The 25,112-nt window shown below is 49.4% G+C and overlaps 1 protein-coding gene across 1 annotated transcript; it reads right to left on the bottom strand.

Annotated features, from left to right (window-relative positions):
• Nucleotides 1–449: 449 nt before the first annotated feature.
• LOC146181787 (uncharacterized) lies at nucleotides 450–24,310 on the bottom strand. The gene is made up of 2 exons (XM_084576792.1): nucleotides 24,220–24,310; nucleotides 450–8,722 (listed from the first exon to the last, which is right to left on the bottom strand). Exon 2 carries the CDS (start codon nucleotides 8,319–8,321, stop codon nucleotides 3,906–3,908), a length of 4,416 nt encoding a protein of 1,471 aa, XP_084432918.1. The 5' UTR covers nucleotides 8,322–8,722; nucleotides 24,220–24,310; the 3' UTR covers nucleotides 450–3,905.
• Nucleotides 24,311–25,112: the final 802 nt, after the last annotated feature.

The following is a 25,112-nucleotide window of genomic DNA, read 5'->3' as shown; positions in this document are numbered from 1 at the left end:
TAGACGGTAGGTACTCTTCCCTCACCGATTGACACTGCGGGACAGCAAACTTCACTCATCCCAACGAGCCACCGGAGAACACTCCACAGATGCCCCTTGAAACATTGTAAAGCCAATGTCGATTTATCACTTGAGATGCATCGACTTTATTATGAACGGCTATGAGCTTAACTTAGCTGAAGTATCGACGTCATCATGTGAATACTTCGCTGAACGATTTATTTTGGCGTATTTTGGTTGTATTCGACGCCTACTGACATGTTTAGTGAGATGCGATAGGATGGGAAGCTTCATGAGTAAAAGCCCAGGTGTAATAGTCTCTCCCTACAGACGAGGTAGCCATGGGGCTGACATTGGAATGATTCAGTTCTGAATAAAAGTGTACGCCTCGAGTGTCTACACAGACTAGGTTACAAACAGAAATGTAAACATGAAAAGAGATAGCAGTGCGGAACACATGTTTGTCGGGGCTTTACTTTTGTGTAGGTACTATAAACGTCGTAACGAGGAACAAATATCCTTCAAAAAGTTTCCTTAAATATGAAAGAAGAAAAAAAAGCGATAAAATTGGCATCCTCGTAAAGGGGAGGCTGGGTGCAAGAGAAACAAAATAAAAAACAAGAAAGACACGCGTGCAGATGGCATACACAAGACAGGCAAGTAATTCATCATACACAACATGCGAACAAACATGTTCCAGTCCGAATAAAAAAAAAAAGAAGAAACACGCCACGATATAAATACACAAATAATGTCGCCACCACACGTGCACGTAGTTTCAGAACACACACACACAGCACCACCTCTCCGGCTGGCATGTCGATTTGGAACAGATGATTAATGACGAACGCGCCGCCGGGGCGGCGCTCGTGTCCGCCGAGATGCTGAGATGTCCTATTAGCGACCACTCAGAAGGTGCGTCCACACTCGCGCGCACACTTGGAATATTTACGCTCGCATCCCTTCTAGGATTGTGACCTTAAAAACACGCGCCATAACCGTGACGCCTTCCTTATACAGCTGACAAAGAACCCATCACCAGCAAGGCCGCTTCACTGGTTATCCTATTAGGCAAGTTGCGTTTCATCTTGCATACAGTTTGTTAATTTAGACACACCGTTTGGGGTGCTGAAGCGCATCTTTAAGCTTTTCAAGCCTCTGTTAGCGTAAAAAAAGAAAGAACCTTCACTGCTGGATATTAGCGCGTCTGTGATGCGACGTTTCCCAGTTTCCTACAACGTGATATTTGGTAAACTCTGATGGGTTCCTGCAAAATAAAATTTCGACGGGATCTTGAGCGACAGTTAAAGGGTCAATATTTTTTTCTTCAGCGACTGAACGAAATGAATATAACTTAATGGTCATCAGTAAGCGGCAATACAAAGCTGCTTCCCACAATTCGCTACATTTCCTATTCTTATAACCTCTACATTTCTCTTCTTTAGGACGACCGTCTTTGCCTTACTTCTTCCCAAAGGGTGCAAGAAGACGGAAATACTCTGTTCGACTAGCTATGCTCACGGCTCTTCCTTCAATCCAGCCACGTCGAGGCGTTTCTCAACGCATTCAACGTTATTGCACTTCGCACTGTATACCTCAGAGACTTGCTTCGTTAAATTACTCTCCTATTCCTTCCTGCACGCGTAACGTGGATGCGAAAGCGAGCTTTTTTTTTTTTTCTGCTCAGAAACCGGGACTGTTTTCAGGTTCGTCGGGACCAGAGGAGTCGTCCTGTTTCGAGCGCGGTCGCGCTGGAAGTCGACGCCCGCGCGAGAACAGGAAAAAAAAAAAAAAAAAAAGGACTAAAATCGACCAAAACCACCGACACTCTCGGTGTCAGTCGTAACAACGGCGTTTTGATTTGTGGCCTGCTCAACGGCGTTCTATCACAATGTGACAAAAAGTTTTGATTCTCGACGCGTCGCCTTCGCTGCGACGCACGTACGCCCGGGCGTCGACTCCGCAGCGCGTGGCACCCGAGCGCGCACGTAGTACGTCCCCTTGGTACCAAGGCAGACACTGCCGTCGATTCGCGCTCCTCAAATTCCAAGCGTATCCCAATGTTCAAGGCGCTTAGGTCTCGTGGCGACATCTATGAACTACCACAACAATTAACCAAAGTCCGAGAAATCTCAAAATTGGAGCATACATGGCGAGTTGCACACGTACACTGGAATCGTCGCGAGTCTACGCCTCCGTAATCAATTTAGAGCCAATGCGAGAAGGACAAATGCCCGTATTAGCGGTCCGTCAATAAAAGTTCATCTTTGCATAATTTCGTTATTGGTGGCTGCTCAAAAGACTGATGCGTGGTCACGATAATTTCGTCGGATTTATGTCGCTGCATCCAAACAGCATCCACGAGACCCATGGAGCCTCGAAGGCATAGGAAACGCGAAGCCTGTCAAATATACTCTCTTAGCAAAGCGCTTCAAACAGATTGGCTAAGGCGCAGAGATTTGAGCGGCACAGTCGGCGAGACCTGTTTGCGAGCAATTCGAACACACCCGTCACGTTTCCGTCCGTTTAAGGCATGCCACACAACTCCACGAGACGAATGATGGAACGGGTAGACTGACCTTGTCACGAGTCGCGTCCGGCGCACAAGAAGCCAACGCGCAACAGGGATGAGGTACATGGACAACGGAGGACAAAAAAAAAAAAAAAGAACGAGAAACTGAGAACGGCGTGCCGATTAATCCCTGGTTGATCGTCGTCTACGAGGAAAGGCCGGTCGACGGCCCCCGTTGACAACGGCACAGCAGGTGACACATTCCCCCTGCAGGGCAGCTGCTGAAGTGTAGTAGCGACGAACAACCGCTCCTGGCCTCTTGCTCGCTGGCTCCCCGGATAGGACACCACCTTTCTTTTCGTCGACTTGACTGTACCCTCGTTCGAAGACTTGGCTCGGGTGCCAATGAAACAGACGGCGGTGAAGAAGACGGAACTGTCGTCGGTGACGAAGATGCGAGACGGCTACACACACGAATCAGGTGGCTTGCACAGACGCACAGTGGAACGTTGGGGAGGGCCTCCGAAGCAACACTTTCCGGAGTAACACACACCCCCTCCCGTTAAACGGAACTGGTGCATCGAAGTTCCACGGAAGAAGTTCCGGAAGAAGAGATGCGCGCGGACACGAACGTCCCACGGCTGCAGCGAAGAGGCAAGGACTGACGCGACCCCGGCCGCGGACCCCATGTTGTCGTTTTGTCTTGCATCCCTGTCGCTGGGGCGCGGCCGGAGGCGCGGAGGTTTCTCTTCCTTCATCTTGTGGGCTGCGAACGGCACAATGTTCCCCGGTTGCGGGACCGAGGTGGGGACGAGCAAGTTTTTTGTAGCGCGCACAACACGGAACTGCGACGCGAAGGCAGCAGTCGTGTCCTACTGCTGCCGCTGCTTCTCTCTTCGTGGCTGCTGCTGTAGTGTTGCTGATATGCTGTGTAGGCTCCCCTGGCGAGCGTTGGGGGAGCCAGAGGTCAGTGCCTGCCAGGCTTGCTTCACTGTTCTTTCATTCTTTGCGGAGAGCGACAACGCGAGGTCTGCCATAGGGGCAACGGGAAAAGTGAATTGCACGTATTCAAAGGAGGGACGAAGCGCACTAATTGGCGCCGCCATCGTCGTCTTGCGAGCACTCCGGTGTAATTCTCTCGTGATCACCACAACCAGTCCGTCTGCATCATGGTGTATCTGTTTTGGTGGTGGCTTTCTGTCGTCTGGGTTTGTGTGTGTGTCTTCGTGACCCGTCGCGAGGCTCGCGTCGAAGAGCTTGCCGACACGCGCGCACCCTCGCGGTGAGAAAGAGTTCGAACTGTGGCGTCTCGACGGGTGTCCGCGTGCCGTGCTTCCCTCGGAGGAAGGATGGACAAGTCTTCGGGGGCTTGCCGCAAGGCGGGCCTGGCCGCTCAGGCGGGCGTCAGGGTGAACGCGACGGTCATCGGTTGCGACACCTTCTGGCAGACAGGAAGGTACACGAGCGACGGCACGAATGTGTCGTTTTTGGCATCCTCCGACTCGGGCTGCGCTATTAGGAACGGTTGCATGATGAAGGTGCCCGCCGACGGCGGGCTCTGGGGCATGGCGTACGTCATTGGCAGCTGGCCTGCCGTCTTGGTGGGCGTTGGTGTTCTGGTGGGCTTGCCTTCGTCGTCGGTGGTGTTTGCCACGGTGGGACCAGAAACGTCCGGCTGGCTGCCGAGGCTCTTCTCCTCGACCGAGGCTTCGTCCTGGTGCTGCTTCATGATATGTATCTTGAGGATGTTCCAGGCCCTGGTCGCGAAGCCGCAGATGCGGCAGCGGAACGGCCGGCCGCTCTTGACCGGCCTCTTGGCGTCGTGCGCTGTGTAGATGTGGTTGAGGCACAGCTCCCGTGAACGGAACTTGCGGTTGCACTTGCTGCAGCGGTAGCGCTTCAGCTTGGACGGCTGCTGCTGTTGCTGCATGGAGGGGGCCGCGGACGACGCCCGGGCGGGGTCCGCGGACAGGTCTTGGGGCTGCTCCTGAAGCGTCTTGGGCGTTCTGGCACCAGAGGTGGCACTGCTGGCCAAGCTGGCAGATGCGAGACCCGCTGCCCGGTGGTTAAGCAGGTGGCGCTGTAGCGAATGGTTGTAGCGGTACGCTCGGTGGCAGATGCGGCAGACGAAGCGCTTCTCGCCTTCCAGATTCACTCCCGTGTGCCTCTTTTCGTGCGCGTAGAGGTTGGAAAGCCATCGCGTAGAATAGACGCAGTAGGAGCAGTGGTAGATGCGGGTGCTGCCGCTGCCGCCCAGCGCGGACGCGAGGCCGGGCCGCTTGAAGAGGTGCGCGGCCCTGTCGGCAGGGTGCGGCGGAGCGGCGCCGTTCAGCTTCACCGTGTCTTGGGCCACGGCCGCCAAGGGATCGGAGGCGGCAGCTGCCGGAGAGGAGGAGTTCATCAGGCCGAGCTCCTCGCTCGTGGTGCGGTGGTCTTTGATAAGGTGAACCTGAAGGGCTACCTTGTCCGGAAAGCCCTGGCCGCAGATGATGCACAGCTTCGCTGCGCCCGGAGGAACGCTGTCCATGCGGCTGTAGACGTTCTCCTTGAGCATGTCGCTGTGGTCGTTCACCATATGCGTCTTCAGCCACTTGATGCTCTTGAAGCGCCTGTCACACAGCGGGCAGATCTCTGTGTAGTGGTTGAAGCTTCGGTTGCCGCTGTCGCTAACCTCGCCAGGTTGGAAAGTGCTGGGCAGCTCGCCCCTGTCCGAGGTGCTCCCTCCCACCGAGCTGTGGTTAGAGTTTTCTTTGGCCGGGTCCTCGATTATGCCGTGCGTGTTCTGCTTGTGAACCTTGAGGAAGTACTTGCTGCATAGCTCTTTCTGGCAAATCTCGCAGGTAACGCCTCCGATGATGCTGTTCCGCGCTGCATCAGCAGGGTGTTCGTCCAGGTTTATGCCATGCATTTTCAACATGTGGGTCTTCATGAAGTACTTGTTGCACAGTTCCTTGTTGCATATGTTGCAGTAGTTTCGTCCCGTTACTTGGCTTCTGGACTTGTCGGGTGTCGGCACCGATGGCATCGCCAGCGACAGGAGCGGTGGTGGCGGCACGGGAACCAGGGCTCCGCTCATCTTGCCGGCGGTGTTTTTGGCTTGACCGGCATCGTCCTTCTTCGGCGCCGAAGGCATGTCGCCGTCAATGTTAATGCCGTGGATGTTCTGCTTGTGGGTCTTGAGGAAGTACTTGCTGCAAAATTCTTTTTGGCAGATCTCGCAGAAGGCCTCCGAGTCGAACACGGGCGTCGGAAAGGCGACCCCGGAGAACGGCGGCGGAGGCAGGTCTCCAGGGCCCCTCTGTTGCTGACTTGCGGCGGCGCCCGCGCTGGCAGGTGACGAGGAACCTGGCGCCAGGCTGCTGCCGTCCTCGTTGAGGAGGACGCCGTGTTCGTTCATCATGTGCGCCCGTAGGAAGTACTTGTTGTCGAACTCGGTGCGGCACACGTTGCAGACGACCTTGTTCTCGTTGGCGATTGAGGCCGTCAGGTCGCGTATCATGCTCTGCAGCTTCTGCAGGTCCTGGCTCGCCGCGTCCTCCGTATGGCAGGAAGAAGCGCCACCACCGCCGGATACTTCGGACTGCCTGCCCATCCTCATGAGGTCTTCGCGCGGCGGAGGGCACCGCAACTGGTTGTTATTCCCGCCGGTGGGCGAAGGCGGCTTGGACTCCTCGTCCTCTTCCTTCACGTACGGAACGTTGTGGGTGTAGAACTTGTGCATCTTCAGCAGGTACTGGCTGGAGAAGGGCCTGTTGCAGATCTCGCAGGTCAGGTCCGCTGTCGGCTCGAAGTCGCTGGCGAAGGTGGACTTTAAAACTGCGGATTCCGGACTGGTCCCGCCTCCTGCTGTTCTTGAGGGAGCAGTCAAGTTCTCGGGTGTCTCCTGAAGAGTCGTCAAGCCGGCCGTACAAGTAGGTGTCGCCATGGATACCGCCGGCGGCAGCATGGGATGGTGGGGCAGCCCATGTTGATGCGGCTGAGATAGCGTCGAGCTGCTCTTGAGCGGAGGATCGGTAGCCGGAATGCCGTGCTTGTTTTGTTTGTGGGTGCGGAGGAAGTATTTGTTGCAGAACTCCTTGCAGCAAATCTCGCAGAAGGCCTCCGCGTTGATGACGCCCATCTCTCGAAGCTTCTCCGGCGTGAAGACGGTTGTGGAACCGCTCTCGGTGCTCGAAGAAGAGTTCTGGTTGAAGAACGCCGGAAGCGACTTCGGGTCACCGCCAACGGAGGAACTGACGATGGGGGAGTTGCTTGACGCTGAAGTCACCATCGTTCCTGTGGGCGGCGTTAGACTTGGCATGCTGAAACGCCCGTTAACACCCGGATAGAGGCTGGAGAAGTCCATGCGAAACGGGTCTGAAGGCGGCGGCGGTTGCTCAGGTGGGCCACTGTTTTTGTCGCTCATTGACACAGCAACTACCCCTGCAGGCTCTGTAGTCGTTATGCTGCCTGTAGGTGAGATGCTCGTCTTCCTGTCAGCAGAGTTGTCACAGGAGCTGCCCTGTTGTTGCTGCTGCTGCTGCTGCGGGGGCTGTTGCTGTTGTTGTTGTTGCTGCGGCTGCGTGGTAGGGTCTACAATTCCGTGGATTTTCTGTTTGTGCTTCTTCAGGAAGTACTTGTTGCAAAACTCTTTCTGGCAGATCTCACAGAATGACTCCATGTTGATGATGCCCTGACGGCCAGCCATACTTGGGTCGGACATGGGTCCCTGCAGCATCAGTTGCATCGATGGTGATGCGCTTAGTCCTGGTGGAAAGAAGCCCGGTGCGTAAGGTGAGCTCACCAGAGACTCTACCGAGTAGATGCCGTGCTTGTTTGCCTTGTGAGTTTTAAGGAAGTACTTGTTGCAAAATTCCTTGTTACAGAGCTCGCAAAAGGCCTCCGGGTTGAAGATGCGCATGTTTCCGCTGGGAGCCGCGCTCCCATTGGGAATGGGCGTAGATGAGTTCTGACCTTGTTGCAATACCGGAAACAGGAACGGTGCCATCGGATTGGGGAACATTCCCAGAGGCACAGGCAGGCTTCCGGGCTTAACCTCGTTGCCGCTTTGCGATATCGGGATGAGAGGCGGCATGGCTGGAAACGGGAACGGATGGTTCTTGGCGAACTCTGCTGTCTCGCTGACCGTCGGCTTCCGGTCTAGGAATGGCGGCGGGTTCTGCATTTCCAGCGAGCTTGTCGAGCCGGAGTTCTTGTCCCCAGCGGCGGCGGCGGCGGCAGCAGCCGCGGCAGCGGCGAACGCTCGGTTGTAACTGGCCTGTTGCTGGAGCTGTTTTTCGAGCAGCTTCTGCACGTGTTCTTCTTCGATATGTAGCCGAAGCTGGTCGTCAGTGGCGAAGCCAGCGTTGCAGTGGTGGCATCGCAGCGGGCTTGCTTCCGAAGACTCTCCGTTGGAGTCGTCCCTGCGGCGCCGTTTGCTAGTCTCGAGGTTGAGGACGCCCGTGTCGACGACCGTGTCATCACTTTCGGCAGCCGGGCTCCTCGCAGAGGGCTGCACGTCTTCGACACACTCTTCGTCGATGGGCGTCCCGACTGGATCGGTCGCCGCGGCGACGACCAGGTCATCAGGCCCTTCTGGAAGGATGACGGGCGACGTGTGGTAGCGGACGGGGTTGCTTTGCTTACGCCGCTTCTTGGCGCGAGGCTCGTCGGCTCCTGTGCGACCCGGGTCTGTCTGGTAGGCAAGCGGGTCTTCGTCGCCAGATCCGCCGGCGACATCGGCGTGGCAGGGCGCGGCCGGAGGCGACATGTCTCGCGGCGGTGGGGACATCGCCGCCGTCCCGTCGGCCGGGTAGCAGTCAAGGTTCATGGGTTGTAAGCAGAGAAGGCGTCACGCGGGGCTTCGGAGTCCCTCTGTGCTGCTTCTGCCTTCGGTTGCGGCACTCCCCCTTGCGGTGGATGCCTTCGGACACGACCCAACTGCAAACTTATTCGCGGTGTTCGGAGCGCAGGCGCGCTCTCCTCTTGGTGGCTATGCCGGGCGGCGCTGACTACATGGCGGTCACGAGCGACCTCGCTGGCTTGGGGCGCTTCGAGTGCGACGCATCTTGGGTCCCTCCCTGTCCCGAGTGTAGTGTGCTCGCGCTGTCGCTCTCTCAGTGTTGTGGTGCGGTTGTAGTTCTTCGTCGTCGTTTTCGTGTAGTTTACGGGTGCGGCGAGCCTGGCTTGTAGTGCTGGTGTGTTCTCGCTCCTTCTCCCGTTCTTGCTGGCCTGCGCAGAAAACAAAACGAAAGAGGAGACGCTATTAGTTTCTGGTGCAAAAGCGCGGAGTCATGCATAAATGGCCGCTATGCCACACGGAAACGCTAATCCGCGTTTAAGCGGATTATGATCCCCGAAATAAAGGGAGTTGATGAGAAGTTACAAGAAAGATTGTACTTAGAATTTGAACAGCGCGTTTCGAATGGGGGTGATCAAAAGTTCCCCAAGCCGAATGGTATGATTTAAAGCGTTCTATTTGATCAGTTAAAGCTCGTACGAAGCGAACAAGGTGTTTTGTGGTGTGAATGGCTCATCTTTTATCCTATGCAAACTTTGGGATTCGGGGGCTGTCGTACTGCCCTGCAACACGACTGAAAAGCAGACGCTGTGACCTAGGAAGTCTTGAACAACCCTGTAAGTCGTGCCTCGTAATATAGACACTATGGTACCCTAGTAAAACTTTCCATAAAGCAAGGCGATCGTAATAACGAATCGCGAAGACAAAAACGTAAAAAAAAAGAGCTATGATTAAAGTGTGCTTGTCTTCATAGCGGTGGCCAGCGAAGTTGAAATTAATAGTCTTTTTGGGTCTGCAAGACTATTACTCCGAGTACCGTTATGGCTGAAATATATAATTGGGTGCCTATTGACGCGTGTTGCGGTCTAACATAGCTTAATGATGCATCACGGATAAACGAACTAACTTCTACAGTAAACTATTCGCACACGACGTCAGCACACAGTCGGCTGAAATCAACTGAATTTAGCTTTCTACCTTGATTAAACTGCAGGGATAGTTTTCCTCAGTGCCGCTCATGCAGTGCAGAAAGTTAAGGTGCATCGATTTGGCAACTTCGCAGTGTAAAGAATGAACAATAAAAGAAGCGTCATCACTTCAATCATTCACAATTTTTAGTTGCGTTCTCAACTGCTTCGAACTCGAAGAGCACAATTGAAATGTTAGAGTACGGCAGTAGCGATAAAAATACATAGATTCCAGGGGGCTCCGCACATTTCCCCCCCCCCCCCCCCTGTCCGCAAAGCGAGTTGCCATATTAACGAGGCATTAAACTGTTCATAATTTGAGGCGTCCGCACTAACGGGACTCTTACTGACGAGGCACGACTTTGCATACATCTACACCTGTATGTTTACGGAACACATTATAAAGGGAAAATAAATTCAAAAATTTTCACAGGTAATCTGCGCCGTCCACTTTTTTTCGTCGACCAGTATGAAGTTGCAATACCACAATGCACGTCATTCCAATATATTAGCACAATCCCACAATTTGAAGCAGATTTTAGTTAAGAAATTCGCATTCTCCTCAACGGAGCTAATAAACCTAATAATGCACCTAATAAATCTCTGTGCTACCGAAGGCAATTATGAGTGTCGGCAAAGCACTTCGTCACCCTCGTTTTACAAATACTCAGTAAATCGCTCGATTTTTAAAAAGCAACTGCTCTGAAACGTTGAACTTGCAGACCCTTTGGTCGAACAGACACATTTCTGCCGAGTTGAACGGAACGTTACAAATACTTCTGTGACATAAAACCCGGCACTACAGTAAAAACATGTTTTATAAACTTTTATGCTTTCAAAAGGCTACGCACAGCTGCTTTCTTTTAGACCCATCTCTTCAGAGGAGCGTATATGGCAGGTCAAAAGAGACTTCAGCTGCACAACGCCGAGGATATATATGCACCGTGCGCAAAAGTCATTCGGCAATGAATACGCGAGGACATAAGAGAAAATGCCGCATTTGCGCGCGCATCGGTCGATATATTGTACGGGTCTGTCCCGTCACTTCAGAAGGAGGCGAAGCAAAATTTATTAAATCCCTGATATCTGGATTGGAAGCTCTGTATAGCCCACATATATAGCGGCTATGGTGGCGCCGTGTGAAATTCATCATCGGAGACAGCGCGCCCTTACTCTTACCGGGAATAAACGTCTTCCAATCAATCAATCAATCAATCAATCAATCAATCAATCAATCAATCAATCTGCGCGAAACGCGAAGGCTCTTCGTTCCAAGCAGCGCTCCAGATAAGAGAGACGACGTAAACGCATTCGCTTCATTCTGCAAAAGTTCGGCAGCAAGCGTTAGCGGCCACCGGGACACCGATGTCCTGTGCACGCTGAAGCCATGCTGGTAAGGCCTATGGTGTTGACATTCATGCCGGCGGATCTGGCTACTGGGGCGTTGCTTCTGAATTTGTACGAAAGACAGTGTACGTTTACCTGTGCACGAAAGTATTCACCTTGCTGGACACTTTTACGCCTCGTTCACACTTGAGCATTCGGCGGGGCGAGCGAGCGAAATCCGCTGCCGCCGACTTGCTCCTTCGTTCACACATCAGCGCCAACATATCGCCGCCGTCGCCGCTTCCATTGCGAACTCCCGTTAACCCTGGCCTGATCGCTCGACTGCAGCTACGAATGCCACGAAATGCATACAGCTATATGCTAAGTGCCGAAGGAAAAAAAAACGCATTTCATTCAATTATTCACTAAATTATGGCACATCTGACCCACGTAATGTGGCAACAAGAGCTTCATCGTGATATTTGCAGGCATCGTAAACAAAAGGGGAATACTTGTCGCTCATACCAAGGACAGCGTCGATATTATTCGAAATGTCATTCTTCCCCAAATGTCATTCTTCCTCTATTGCATCCTTCCCTATTGCGCTGGTCGCCTGGCAAAAAAGGGCCTCGGATAAAAAAAGCAAAAGCTAATAGGTAACAAAACACCTCAAATACATTGAAAAGCTAAAAAAATTGTAAAAGAAAAAAAAAAGACAACGCAAGTGGGGTTCGATCTAACTATCTCTTGCTCTGTGGCGTCCTAGGCTAACCACTCGGCCACACCGGAATTTCTGTTTTCAGCATGGTATTTATTACATGCCTTTAAATTCACCATAGAGCTATATACATTATTTACAAAGTAATCAGCCTGTAGGCGAAAAGTCTGATTGAAACATACAACACAACACCACACAACTAGAATACGACTTAGCACAACTTCACTAAAACGGTGGCAAGAAAAGACAACACATCAACAATGGCAGCCAGTGCGGTTTATAGTCACTATCTTCGTAAGTGTCTCTAAGCTGGTGCACCATCTGGCCGAAATGAGTAGCGGTGGAGACGAGAGGCTCAGCATTCCGATCCAACATACGCGTTTTCCACAGGCTGTGCAGTCCAAGGAGGAAAATCATGTCAAAGGGTTCGTGGTCATGTTCGGTGGCATCAAGTAACGTACACTGTGGGAATTCAAAATAGTATTTCTTCAATGTCCTTTGCAGAACGTCCCAAAATAATATTGCATCTTTGCAGGCAATAAAACAGTGTTCGATGTTTTCAGGTGTATCACATAGCCGACAATTAGCAGAACAAACGAAAATATATATATATAACACGGTTCGCAAAATGCAGATCTCGCCTACTAAAACGTTTTTCTTTAAACTTCATGCCGAAGTTTTGCCTGTTAAAGTGTGGCTTCACAAATATATATATATATATATATATATATATATATATATATATATATATATATATATATATATATATTTGTTAAGCCACACTTTAACAGGCAAAACTTCGGCATGAAGTTTAAAAAAAATATATATATATATATTTGTGAAGCCACACTTTAACAGGCAAAACTTCGGCATGAAGTTTAAAGAAAAACGTTTTAGTAGGCGAGATCGGCATTTTGCGAACCCTTTTTAACACATCATGCCCCATACAATTAGAATAGAGTGAACGATATAAGGGAGGCGGGTACAACATATAGATATCAATTCTTTGTATAAACGTTTCCGTGAAACAGAGAATAAGTACTCATAAGAGAAGCGAACTGCCAGAAAACGCACTGAATCGTAAACTTCTTTCATAAAACCAAATAGTAAGGGCCGATCGGTAAATTTCGAAGAGGCCACTAAGTTTGGAAGAAGGTTCACAAGGTTAGTTTGCAGGGATGCTCTGGTAATTGGATGGGAGCTATCACGGAAAAAGAAGAAACGAGCAACTAACTGTCTGACATAGAGAAGTGTCAAACTTAGTCCGCCAGAAGAAACATGCGAACGTAGGAAATATCTTTGCATTTTATGTCAAGGCCGCATTTATAATGGAACTTCACGTTTCGAGGTGTACAGGCCCATTGCTGTCACTCCAAAAATTAGAACTTCTTGACCATCGGAGCATGCGGCCGGCTGTCAGGACTTGCACCTAATGTTCTGGATACCTATGCGAACTATATTGTGCTTTGGAATCATTTTAGCATGTGGAGTTTCACAGCACTGGCAAATTTAGGAGCGCCGGATCTTCGGTCATGCTCTGCTACTGTGGACGTGATTTTCGCTGAACACCGAACTGTAGCACGAACATTCAAGGAAAAAAGTGCGACAAAGCTTCAAAACCGGTAATCGCAGAAGCGAGGACACTAGTTTGCTGGTAACCAAATCTTATTTGTATGTAAACATTTCGGGAAGCGTTGCGATGACCGAGGGATCGATTTGTTATACGCAGTGCAAGAAGGAAAGCAAAAGCTTGAGAGACACGCAAAGTATTTATTGTGCATTGCAAGCGCTCTGTTGTTTTTGTTTTTTTTTTTCATGGGCCCTTCGCTCGTTAAATTACCGTCTTCCTCGTTGTATCTGTTTTTTTTTTCTGCTGTTTTTACTGGGTCACGGTGTGGGCTACGCTCTCTGATGTGTAGGCTCCGTTTTCAGCCTGCAGTGAACATCTTAACAGTAATCGTCGTGTTAGAGCGGCCTCAAGAACAGCTGTGAAGATTGTTATGCATGTAGACCACATTATTCAATTCCAGATTTAGTTGTACGTTAATCGCCAGTGTGTTATGAGACAGAGCCGCGCCGATCATCGTCTCTCTCGAAACGACGTAACGAAACGTAGAAACTCTCGAAAAATGATACCGCCGAAAAAAGATACACAATGTAGCTTCACGGCGTCGTGGCATCGAAAGCATTTAGGCTGTGGCCCTCACAATTATCCTGAGCCGATGGTCGATTGCGAGTACGCTGTTGCCATGTTAGCCCCTGAGGGATGCTAACCGGTCGAAGTCGTGGGCAGCGCCGGCTCAATTTCCTCGCCTTCCTATTGGCTGATGAATTCGGCGGTAAAAACCTCCGGCGGCAAAAATCGGTCCCGGACCGATTTGGCTTCCGCCGAAATTCCCGGCGAATTATCTCCCGCGGCGGCGGAATTCGCTCGCTCTCGCCGCCGAATGCTCAAGTGTGAACGATCCATTAGTTTGCCGCTTAGCGCGGCCGTCTACCGCTACCGCGCGCCGTCAGCACAGCACGCGCTGATTGGTTCCCTGCGTGCGGAGTCAGCTGGAATTTGACAGGAACGTGGCGCCATCTGTCGCCCTTGAGGTCATCTGCGCATGCGTACTGACGCTCGCGCGGCAGCGATAGATGGTAGCGGTAAGCAGTAGTGCTCAACTAAAACTGTTATTGCAAGAGAAAAGGAGTTTCCGCTGACTTCTGCACATATCTGACGGACTACTTGCAGATGTCGAAATCGGCATGCTGCCACGGATGCATGATTCAGTCACGTCTTACTGTCGGAAAGGGTGAGCGAGCAAACGGTAAAGGGGAGGGGGGATCGGGGGCGGGCACAATCTGAATCGTATTTGTTGAACTTTTTCTAACGAAAAAACTATGTTCAGCACGGTTTTCGCGCGTACAGTTTCTCGTAAAGTATCATCATTTATGCAAGGCATATCAAGAACACGGTATATCGACGTTCGGGAGGTACGATTCGTCACGCCCCTGAGCGAGTTGAAGAAATTTCGTTTTTACGACGAGGCGCCTATAGGATTCTAAAACCCAATATCTTCGCATCGGCCATGTCTGATAACCTTTCGCACCACTCTCATGACACAAAAATGGCGCGTGGAGCCTGTTGCGTACAACACTATAGCCAAACGGGCGAGTTGGAACATATTGACTGGAAAACACGCAAGAGACAAACACCAAAGCAGAGAACCACAGGACGAGCGCTATATGGCGGCAAAAGTGTCTTTGCTTGTGAACGCTCAAATGTCAGGCAGTACGTAGGAATTCCATATGGCAGCGTCATTCCCGCCGTTTTATGCCGTTCTTTTTTCCGCGCGTTTGCTGCGCCGTATTTTCGCCTGCACCTTGCCGTGATTTCATCATCCACCCACGCCCATCTTGGGGGAGCAAGATTTCGATAAGAAAACAAAGAAAAGGAGCTCGACCTATACCCGAGTAAACGGCGTTTAGACGGCGAGTTTCCTTGCACCGGCTATGTTAAAGCGCTTTGTAGAGAAAAGAAAATGGAACATTTGTAGAGGCGCCCGCGGAAAGCTGCGTGAAACTACAGCAGGAAGGCAATTAAGCAATTAAGCTTGATATTTGCAATTAACTGCCGCTCCTTTATCCTATTCTTGTTTCAAATGACAGAAGTAGAAGTAGCTTCAGTTGCTATAGTTATCTTGGATTAAAATGGCCCGTACCCACTACGAGGGACTGGCCAAGACACAGGCGGTGTACTGAAATATTCTTGAAAAAGTCATAGAAGCTTGTGTGTGTGCTATAACGTGGTTGTCATCTTCCTTTACGACTTACCCCTATTCTTCTACGTTCATAGCATAAAGCACCTTACGTACGCGGCCCCGTATGCGCATTTCCAAACTGTCAACAGAACAGTGAAGACAGTAAGCAGTGCCACGTAAAGAGACGGTGCTATATTTGCGCAAACGGTTAAGGGCACAGTTAAGAGCCACAAGTACCGTTTCTTCTGTGGTGCAATCGATTAGCATTATGCTTTTGAATGCGCAAGACAGCAGTGCGATTCCCATTTTCATTTCGAGTTATAAACATGTACCTTTTTTTTTTGATTGATTCATTTATCACGTAAAGATTTCGTCATTTTCTCATGCGGGTGTGTCGCATACCAGGTACCCTTCTGAGATGCTTTTGGGCAAAAGAACCCTATTCAGACCTATCAGTACACATCAATTCTTTTCATCGTTTTCTTCATTCAAAAAATCATCACCACGCCAACAATTCAACGTATTCTCTAGGCTGGGGGCTTACCTATAGGTTGCATTCCGAGATGCTTCAAAAAGCCCTGACACAAGCCGCAAGACCATACCAATAGCTCGCGCATTGTATACTGTTGACAGAATGAAAATACACGCCCTGCTCCGTGTGCTGTGCGATGTCAGTGCACGTTAGAGAACCCCAGGTGGTTGAAATTTCCGGAGTCCTCCCCTACGGCGTCTCTCATAGCCTGAGTCGCTTTGGGACGTTAAACCCCACGAACCAACACGCCCTGCTTACTGTGTAGGCTAGGCGTGAATATGTACAGTTCAGTTCAGTCGTTCAGTCGTGTCCGACTCTTCGTGACCCTATGGACCATGTCACGCCACGCTTTCCGGTCTCTCACTATCTTCCTAACATCACATAACTTCATCTGCAGTGCCTCGAGGATGCCATCTAACCATCGCGTTCGCTGCCTACCTCACTCGTCTTCAAATTGAAAAGGAACAGCGAGGCTTCAAAAAAGAGCGAATTTGTTCTTAATTCCACTCTGAAGTTCAAGACGCGTCAAAGGCGGTAAATGTCCAGAGGAAAAGTGCTTAGAGCAAACGAAGAAGTTTGCCAGCAGCATATCTACTATTTCCTCTGAACGAATGAATAACCATTTTTTTTTGTTGTGCGTATACAGTATGCTAAAAATTGTGTTTTGCTTGCGTCTGCTACTAATAGTTATGCGTATTGTTGTATTATTTATTGCGAGCCCTCGTCACCTTCTGCCCCCCCCCCCCCCCCCTCCTCCAACCGCCTGCCATTCATGTCTGCAATATTAAAAATAAAGGAATGATGACCATGTTAATGATCTTGACTGAATGCGAATGTATGTTCCCGCTTTCACTCTGGACATAATACATGTGCAACATAAATGACCGCGATGACAGCTCGCGATTAACCGTATTTTCGCGGCTCTGACCAATCACGCGGAAATCGCGAAAGAAGGAAAAAAAAATCACGCGAGAACATTTGGTCAAGACGTGCCACCTGTAATTCGCAGAAAATAAAGTCCCTAGGAAAGGGAAATTAATTTCTTCCATCTTCAAAATATATTCGGTACGGACGAAAGCCGCGAGCTCATATCCGCCCTTACTCAGTGGAATTCGTTGCGCGATGCCCGTAAATGGACAGCGCGTTTGCTCTCTTTCAGCTTGTGGCACACTTCCGTGGGCCACGTAGAATGAAAGGTTACTTCGACGTGGTTGCTGTTCTCAATTTAGCTTTATTTACAGCGCAGTTCTTGTGTTCCTATTCGGCGATCGAGACGTGTCGCCGTTGGTGGCGTTGTCGGTATAACCTAGCGAAAGAGAGTCACGGGCCAAATAGTCACGAGTCAACGAGAGAGTGGAGCAGAGCTCGTGGCTCTTCTTTCTCTTCTCTTGGGAAATTCTCTTCGGCCCACGACAAAAATAGAGTGCTTTGCAATAACGACACATACGCATGCACGAGCATCTCTCGAACTCTTTGCTTGCAAGGACGCTTAAATGGGTGCGCTCAAATTTCGCATAAAAAAAAACAACAACAACGTAACCGCCCTTAGATATTTTTTTTTTTTTTTTAGTTTTAACATTAGCTGTAGAAGCTCAACAGCCTGTATTCGTCGACTCGAAATGACCGATATTCTTCTGTAATGGCCAATCCCCCTAGTGGGTATGCGCAATTTTTATGACGGCAACAACAGCAACAACAATAAGGATCAACTGAAATAGATATTACGTACAAATAAACCTCAATATAGACTACGCACAACAGGGAGCTTTCAATGCCACAGGCTCGTAAATGTGCTGCCTCTGCTCATCCCGCCTGTACCACCCATACAGCCACATGGGAGGGAATTAAATATAACACCATTAGGGAGAACTAAATCTTAACGGACCTTCGCATATTGCATTTGTACATTTTAACAGGCATTAAACTCACTGCATATCACTCTTCGAAGTAAACGAAGGCCTCCTTTCATTCCACTATTGCCCCACGATAGACCGCCCTGGTTGAACTGACGTGAGATGGCGACCACGAAAATGTGATCTCGATATGATTGATGCCTGCTGAAGCAAAAAAAAAAAAAAAAAAAACGAAGGTGCGCAACATTTTTCTTTGTTTGCTTCGCCACAATGCGCAGGCGCAAAGCACGTAAAGCCACTTTAAAGGTACGAAAATGTTGACGCCAGGAGCTGGAAAAGCATCCCAACAATAGCGCGGGAAGATGAGAGGAGGCACTTTCAGGATAAAGAAAAGTTTCAAAGGATTCTTTCCCCTAGGAATGTACGGAGACCCGCGCCATTATGAAAGAGAAGAACGTTATCAACAATACACGTCATGAGGACTAAACTTCGTTACATCTCTCGCAATGGCGACAGCAAGTGAGAAACTTTGCTTATTAACTTTACTTACCCCTTTGACAGCGAGAAGGTACTTACTGGACATCACCCTGGCTAAGTGTCAGTGATATCAGTTGCTTTATGAGAATAACTGGGGCAGAAAGATGGCAATGCTCGCGACCTTCATTTCAGGCGAGTTTACATATTACTCATCTAACGCAAAAACTAAACAGCTAAAGCAAAAACCAAGCTTACAATCCCACCTATGACGACTTCTCGTGGAATCAACCGCGTCAAGGCAGGGCTTAGCGCACATTTTTAGTTTTTTTCTAGAGAGTTTTTCCTACGATGCATAGTACTCGAAAGTGGAGTCCTTTTTTTTCTCTTTTCAACGTAGAAATAACTCAACAATCAATTACAATTGGTTCTTGTGCAGAAACTCTTGTTCGGAATGACGCATAGTTATCGCTAGTGAGCGCCTGCCTTGCTCTTTTCCCCTTTCCCTTGTCCGTAAAATGCATTCACAGAAACGAAATGAGGTTTTATCGTTGAATAAGCTTACCAATTTGTCCATACCGCACTGCACGCATTACAAATGTGCTGTAACGCACTAGCGTTCGCGGACATAAAAAGACTGAAACGATATTGACTAGTGAGCTAGTTAACTGATTTCCAATGATTAACATTTAACTGTTACAACTGGGAGTCTAGCTGCGATTAGAGATTTGTAGCCGGCTTTTGGTGATACCCGTATCAGCTTTTCAGACTTCCGATAACGCCACTACTACCTCACGCCATAAGAAGCACGCTTTCGAAAGACCCGCCCTGTGCTGTGCGATGTCAGTGCACGTTAAAGAACCCCAGGTGGTCAAAATTTCCGGAGTCCTCCACTACGGCGTCTCTCATAGCCTGAGTCGCTTTGGGACGTTAAAGCCCACAAACCAAACAAACCATCGATATAAGCACTAAGCCCAGCGATGTCAATCACTGGCAACGTCACTTTATCTGTCCCGTATGCACTTCGGTGCTCGCCGTTGCTAGCTGCGCCAGCCCGCGTGAGTCAGAGGGAGGTGATATAACACATGCGCCATTGATAGACGGGAGCAGTGCTTAGAGTGCGGGTTTTTCGAAAGCTCGCGTCTTTCGGTGCGAGATAGCCAATACTGGTAGAGTCACAGCGCCGAGGGCGATTCCGTTTTCAATTTTGTAAAAACAGAAAACTGATATGGCTAGCAGTAAAGGCTGGACACAATTACCTCACTGCAACTAGATGCACAGCTATCGTAAGTTAGAAAATTTAATCATGAAAAATCAGCCAGCCAGATGATTACTTATCAGTATTCCCCTGTTTCCTAATGTGCGCCAAAAGTAGTACAGATGGGCCGCGGAGGTTGTATTTATGTGAACCTCAAAAAGCCTGTTTTTAAATGTTAGAGGGTTGGTTTCCTCAAACACCTGCTCTAGCTAGGTCTATATTGCCTGTTTCCGTACAAAGATGCGAAGTGCTGCTGTGAACGCAAACAGCGCACTAAAGGGTTGTAATAAATACACCTTTAAGCACAAAACGCTTTCAGCTCCCGTTTTCGACGCGCCATCGCGGAGTACACGACGCCGCACAGAGGACACAGAGGCGAACTTTTAAGTTTCGTGCCCCCCCCCCCCCCCCCTCCTCCTCTCCCAGACTGGTGCCTAGATGCTGCGCTGCCCATGGAGAAGCGCATGCGTGAACAAGCCTTCACTCGACGCTGGACTCGTGGCACAAAACTATCTTCCTTTTCGGTGGACACCACAAAAGCGCCGTGAGAGGAGAACACGTGCCCACTTTGAGAGCGAAATGAATTGAAGGAAACGCCTTTCCCTCAATTCATTTTATAAGTATATACTGCGTGACATGAAATGTCACCTAACAGTTCATGTCACGCAAACTCGGCGAAATAACTCGAACACGTAGGTAATATAAGGGGTCCTTACTTGCTCGGCCAAAATATGCGCCGAAGAAATTCCGGCGATATCGTGCCTGAAAAACAAGCGAATAAGCGCGCGGATAAGGATATACGGCCTTGCGATATATGCGAGTTATTATCGCCTGATGCTCCTGCTTTGACAAGCTTACGACACTATGGGGAAGACACTCGGCATATCTGCGTGGCGCGTAGCGAATTTTCAGACGCCGTCGTAACCGCTTTCGTACGCGAGGCGTCATATCTGTGAAAAAGGTAAAGATAAAGTTCTCAAACAAAAGAGTTTATGCAGACCGCAGAAAAGAAAATTATTTTAACAACGCCAGCCACAGGCTTGTTGAATTTTCGCACAAAGCGCCACAGTGGTAGATAACTGCGTCGTCCATCGCCAGGACTCGTCAAACAAACGCTCTAGACAAATGGTGGCATCCAACTGTATTCATTTTCGAAGGTGTGCATGACGCCAAAGTTAAAAACAGAAACGACAATATTAGGGGTGATACCCACGACAGTGTCGAAGAACACCCGGAAAAGTTCACTCTCTTGAGAAATATAAGTTACGAAGCTGATTAGGTATAGTTAAATATCACACCCGATGTAGTATGCGTGATGGCAAAGTAGTTTTAAACAAAAGAAACCATTGTTAGCGTAATCAAGGAGGATAACTCCCCATGAGTTGCGTATGTATACCCAGAGCGTCTAGCGAGCTACGTTCCCTGATTATTAGTCAAAATTTCCTGACTACTGTAAACGTAGTGAAGAATGATAATGGACAGTAGACGAAATCTATTCCCATAAAAATAAATTATTAACTTCCGCTGAAAACACTGTAATGAAAACATATTTGTTCTTCCTGTCTGCAAAGGCTGATTTTTCTGACTGTAGTCCAGCTATGATTGGCAAACTTGTGAAGCGATAGTTGCTTCTCTTTTTCCGGCTATTTAATATCAGTCGCTACCCTTTATTTTAGTCTTCCGAGAAGCTGATATCTGTACTAATTGTGCGCGAGTTCTGACTTTTTTTTTTTTTTTAGATAACTAGAACAATGAATAAGAACTGGATACAAACAGAGTCCAATATCTTCTCACTTTACATTACAAGCCAGACGGTTCTCCACAAAATGCGGCGAAGAAAATAAACAGACACTGCACACAGAACTCTACTCATCCTCATCATAATTTATCATAGAATAATGCCCATCAAGCATTGTTAATGAGGGAGGGGAAATCATGTACGACGAGCACAACTCATACAAGGCATAACTGTGTTCAGGGGTAAATAATATGACAACTTTAACGCTTTTCTCTTGTTTTCACATGAGTGGCTGAATGTGCAAGGTAAATTTTAAAGTTTCCCAACACTTTCTGCAGTGTAAATCTCCCCTTTCTCGCCACAGTTTAGAAAATGAGTATAGTGACGCCACCTTGCAAGAGACGCGGCGAAGTGCTGAGAAACACAAGATCGCGCACGAAAAAGACAAAAAGCAAGAGCTCGGTCCACAACGCAAACATAGACGTTTAGTAAGGCAACCCCTTCCAACTGTACTCTGCTCCGACTGTGCGCTAGTACGCCAAATACGGCGTTCTTGCTGTGAGATGGCCTGATTAATTAAATTAACATTGCATTATTAGTTTCTCCACACAGCCAACCCGGTCGAAAAGGGCCCAGTATGTCTATGCTGTCACATCTTAAACTAGAGATCAGGTCGGCCATTTCGGCAGCCCATTCTTTCTCAGTGCACAAGAAAAGTGGCCGACTGAACTTAACGCTTGTAACTTACGGGTTAGTCAAAATTTTGCTTATCAGTTTTCCTGCTTCTTTAATGGCTCTTTTCATGTCATTTAATGTCCCGAATAAGCTTAGGCTATGAGATACGCCGTAGTTGAGCGTTTCTGACTATTTTGTACCACCTGGGATTCTTTAGCGTGCACTGACGTCGCACAACACAGGCGCCTTGCTTTCCACCGCCATCGGAGAGCGGCCGGCACCAAACACGAGCTCGTCCTGCTGTTTTAATGGTACACTAGATCCCTGGTCAAATACGGGAGTAAAAAAGACAGGTCTGTTATGAGAAACTTCTGAGAAATGAGCTAAATGAAATTCTCCACGGGCTTATAGTAGCTTCGTATACATTACCCATTATACTGCCAGACGTTCTTTCAGGTTTGTGATAAGGAATGCACGATGAAGAGTCTTAACAGAGGCTGGCTGCTTCATAATCACTGATAAGCGCTTTTGTTTGTTTGTTTTTTCGCCTTTACACTGGCAGCATCATTTGTTCACAAGGGCGCCCCCTTTTGACAGAAAAATTGCGAGGGATAAGCACAAGGTTGTCTGCACAAAAAACTTAGCAGAATTTTATGGCACTGTCATCACAGAGCACCTATAGGCTACATGGCACCATATAGTGAAGTGGCTGGAGAGGAAACTTTCGAGACATGTCTTGAGATGAGAACAAAGAAAGTGCGTTAATTGCACACGTTATTGGATAACTCTTATTCCGGAGAAATTATTTCTCAAAGTAACTAGGGTTCCATGACTTATCCGCATCGCAGGTGAAACAATTTCTTGTCAGATTGAACAGACCATGCGTTAGCAATTCACAGTACCGCACAAACTCCCAGCAGACCAATTTTGTTCTTATAAGTCTGCGCTTTCTCCTGGCTTGGTCAATATTTTGGTTGCACCCCTGACAACACTGAGTTGGCCATGTACGCGAAATTTCCCTGACAACACAAGACTTTCGATGTTGCCAGACGCCCAAATATACAGCGGTGAGCATAGTATACGGAAGAGGTAAAAGTCAGACACATCACCTTATTAGCATAGAGTGGAAAGAGATGATGAAGAAGTGTGATCACTTCAGGTTGATTTCAATGACAGTGCATGCCAAAGCTAACATGCGTTCGATATATTTAACCGCGCGCACAAGTTGTGAAGCTAGATTATCTTCTCATGTTTGATTCGCTCTTATGACGAATCCTTATTTGTTGAGATGATGTTAATTAAGCAAGAAATAATCAAAAGTTAATACAAGCATGAAACACACCTGCCAAAGGAAAGAATGGAAGATGTCGGTAGCGCTTACTGAGTTAATTGCGAACTTCGAGTGTACGTATTAGCGAAAAAAAAAATACATATTACGACAAGCAATAACCTCTTGTTCAGGCACGACAGGCCCATGGGGGAAAAGGTTCCCTTGAAATGAAGGCAAGCGGGGTGAAGGTCGACCGTGACGAGTGAAGTGAGTTCGCCAAACTCACAGACTTAGAAGCAGATCCGGGAATCACACTCAATAAAGCAGGGCATCACTTGCAGAAAGTGGCACTAAATGTGTCCGTGCGGTAGGACACGTACTGCATTAAAAACAATGAATTAGAGTGAAACTACCTGCACCTGCAGAACTGGTGTCCCACACTTCTTCTGGGTCTCTTTACAACTTAAACACAGTGATCACACCGGAAGCACGTAAAAGTCATGTGGCTTATTGAATAAGTTTCATCATGCAGGCGGGCTCAACTCTTCACTCTGTTTTCGTTAACGAATTGAACAAGAGCACGCGCAGAACTTCCAATAGCAACCATTCCCTCGTACTGCATGTGGACTTAAGTGTCCAAACATTTATGACCTCACTCCGTGAGGCGCCATTTCTTGCGTGCTTTCGGTTGGTGCTGGAAGTTTGACGTGCGGAAACTGCGCGCGGCACGTGGTAGCGGAGAGCTCCGGAGGACGTCGCACGGACGTCGTCCAACAAAGGGGCGTTTAAGTTCGATCGTTACGCTCGTCTTACCGCTTTCGCGCAGAACCAACGGTGGTATACGACCTCGCATTCCCGATATACAAAGCTCATTCGCCGTGGCAGGGCGACCGCCTGCGTTGCGAGCTTTCACGTAATTAGTCAGGTGACCTCCAATTATCATTTATCTCATAGCATCGCCCCAGCCACTTTCAGTCGCACGGGCAAGGTTGCCACCATGGCTGCAACTGAAGTGACGCGGTGACTGGAGGGAACCGCTCGTTTCGGCGAAATAAAAACAAGCTAATTCGAACGTTCATTGACGCTATGTCGTCAATGTGAGTCATCCCTCGAGAGTCTTCGCGGGAAAAGGCATAGCTGCATTTACTTACTATGCGGACGCAGCGCACTCAGGTGAACAACGAATGAATCACGCCTCTGCCAAAACCGACGGGAAGGCGACGACGGCGTCAGTGGATCCCGTGCGGAACGACGCCTCCCGGGCGTTCCTGCCTTAGCTGATGGACGGCCAAAAACCGCGGCAACGACGACACGAAGACAGCTCCCGCCGCCGACCTCGACGACAACACCTGTCCACCAACGACGTGGGCGTCGACGACCAAGTCAACGAGATGCGATGAACGACACAATCGAGGCACGGACACTGTTACAACCACCACCGACTCGGCGACACTCTCGGAGCACATTTTCTTAACGGGACTCGAGACAGGCGATATCCTGAGGCAGCAGCGAGCTGTGGCAGGCAGTAGCAGCGGCGCCGGGCGAACGTCGTCAGTCAAGGAACAACGGCGTGTTTCGACAACCCTGCCGATATCGGTGGCTCGATTGCAACCGCCGAGCGCAAAGGTCGCCGCGGTAGCGTAGGTCTTTTGACGCCGAACAACACAGGGCGCTGCTGTTGACGCGAGCCGACCACGGTAAGAGAACAAGGAACGCTCACAACCACACACACGCACCACCACAACACACAAGCGTGCGTCGTGCACGCACGCCGCCTGCGCCCGCGTACGGCGGGCACACGCTCGACTCTCTACAGACGCGTATCGCGTCGCTTGACACGCGCTCGGGCGCCCGCGTGAAGCGGCGATCTGTCGCCTTCGCGTCGCTTCGTCGTACTCGTCGGGGGGTGGAGTCTCGCTCGCACAGGGCGGAGGGGGGTGTTGTCCACGGAGGGTGAGAGAACTACGCGCAGGAAGAGAAGGAAGCGAAGGAGGAGAGTGCAGCAGCAGCAGCAGCAACAAGCAGCACACTACTACCCAGGCAC

This window comes from Amblyomma maculatum, chromosome 8 (genome assembly GCF_055883805.1).
Source record: "Amblyomma maculatum isolate TAMU_Amacu chromosome 8, ASM5588380v1, whole genome shotgun sequence".
Lineage (NCBI taxonomy): Eukaryota > Metazoa > Arthropoda > Arachnida > Ixodida > Ixodidae > Amblyomma > Amblyomma maculatum.
This window is presented reverse-complemented; position numbering and strand designations above follow the sequence as displayed.

What these genes read in the sequence shown, in the direction of transcription:
- LOC146181787 (XM_084576792.1), bottom strand. Translation starts at nt 8,321, where the DNA reads ATGAACCTTGACTGCTACCCGGCCGACGGGACGGCGGCGATGTCCCCA.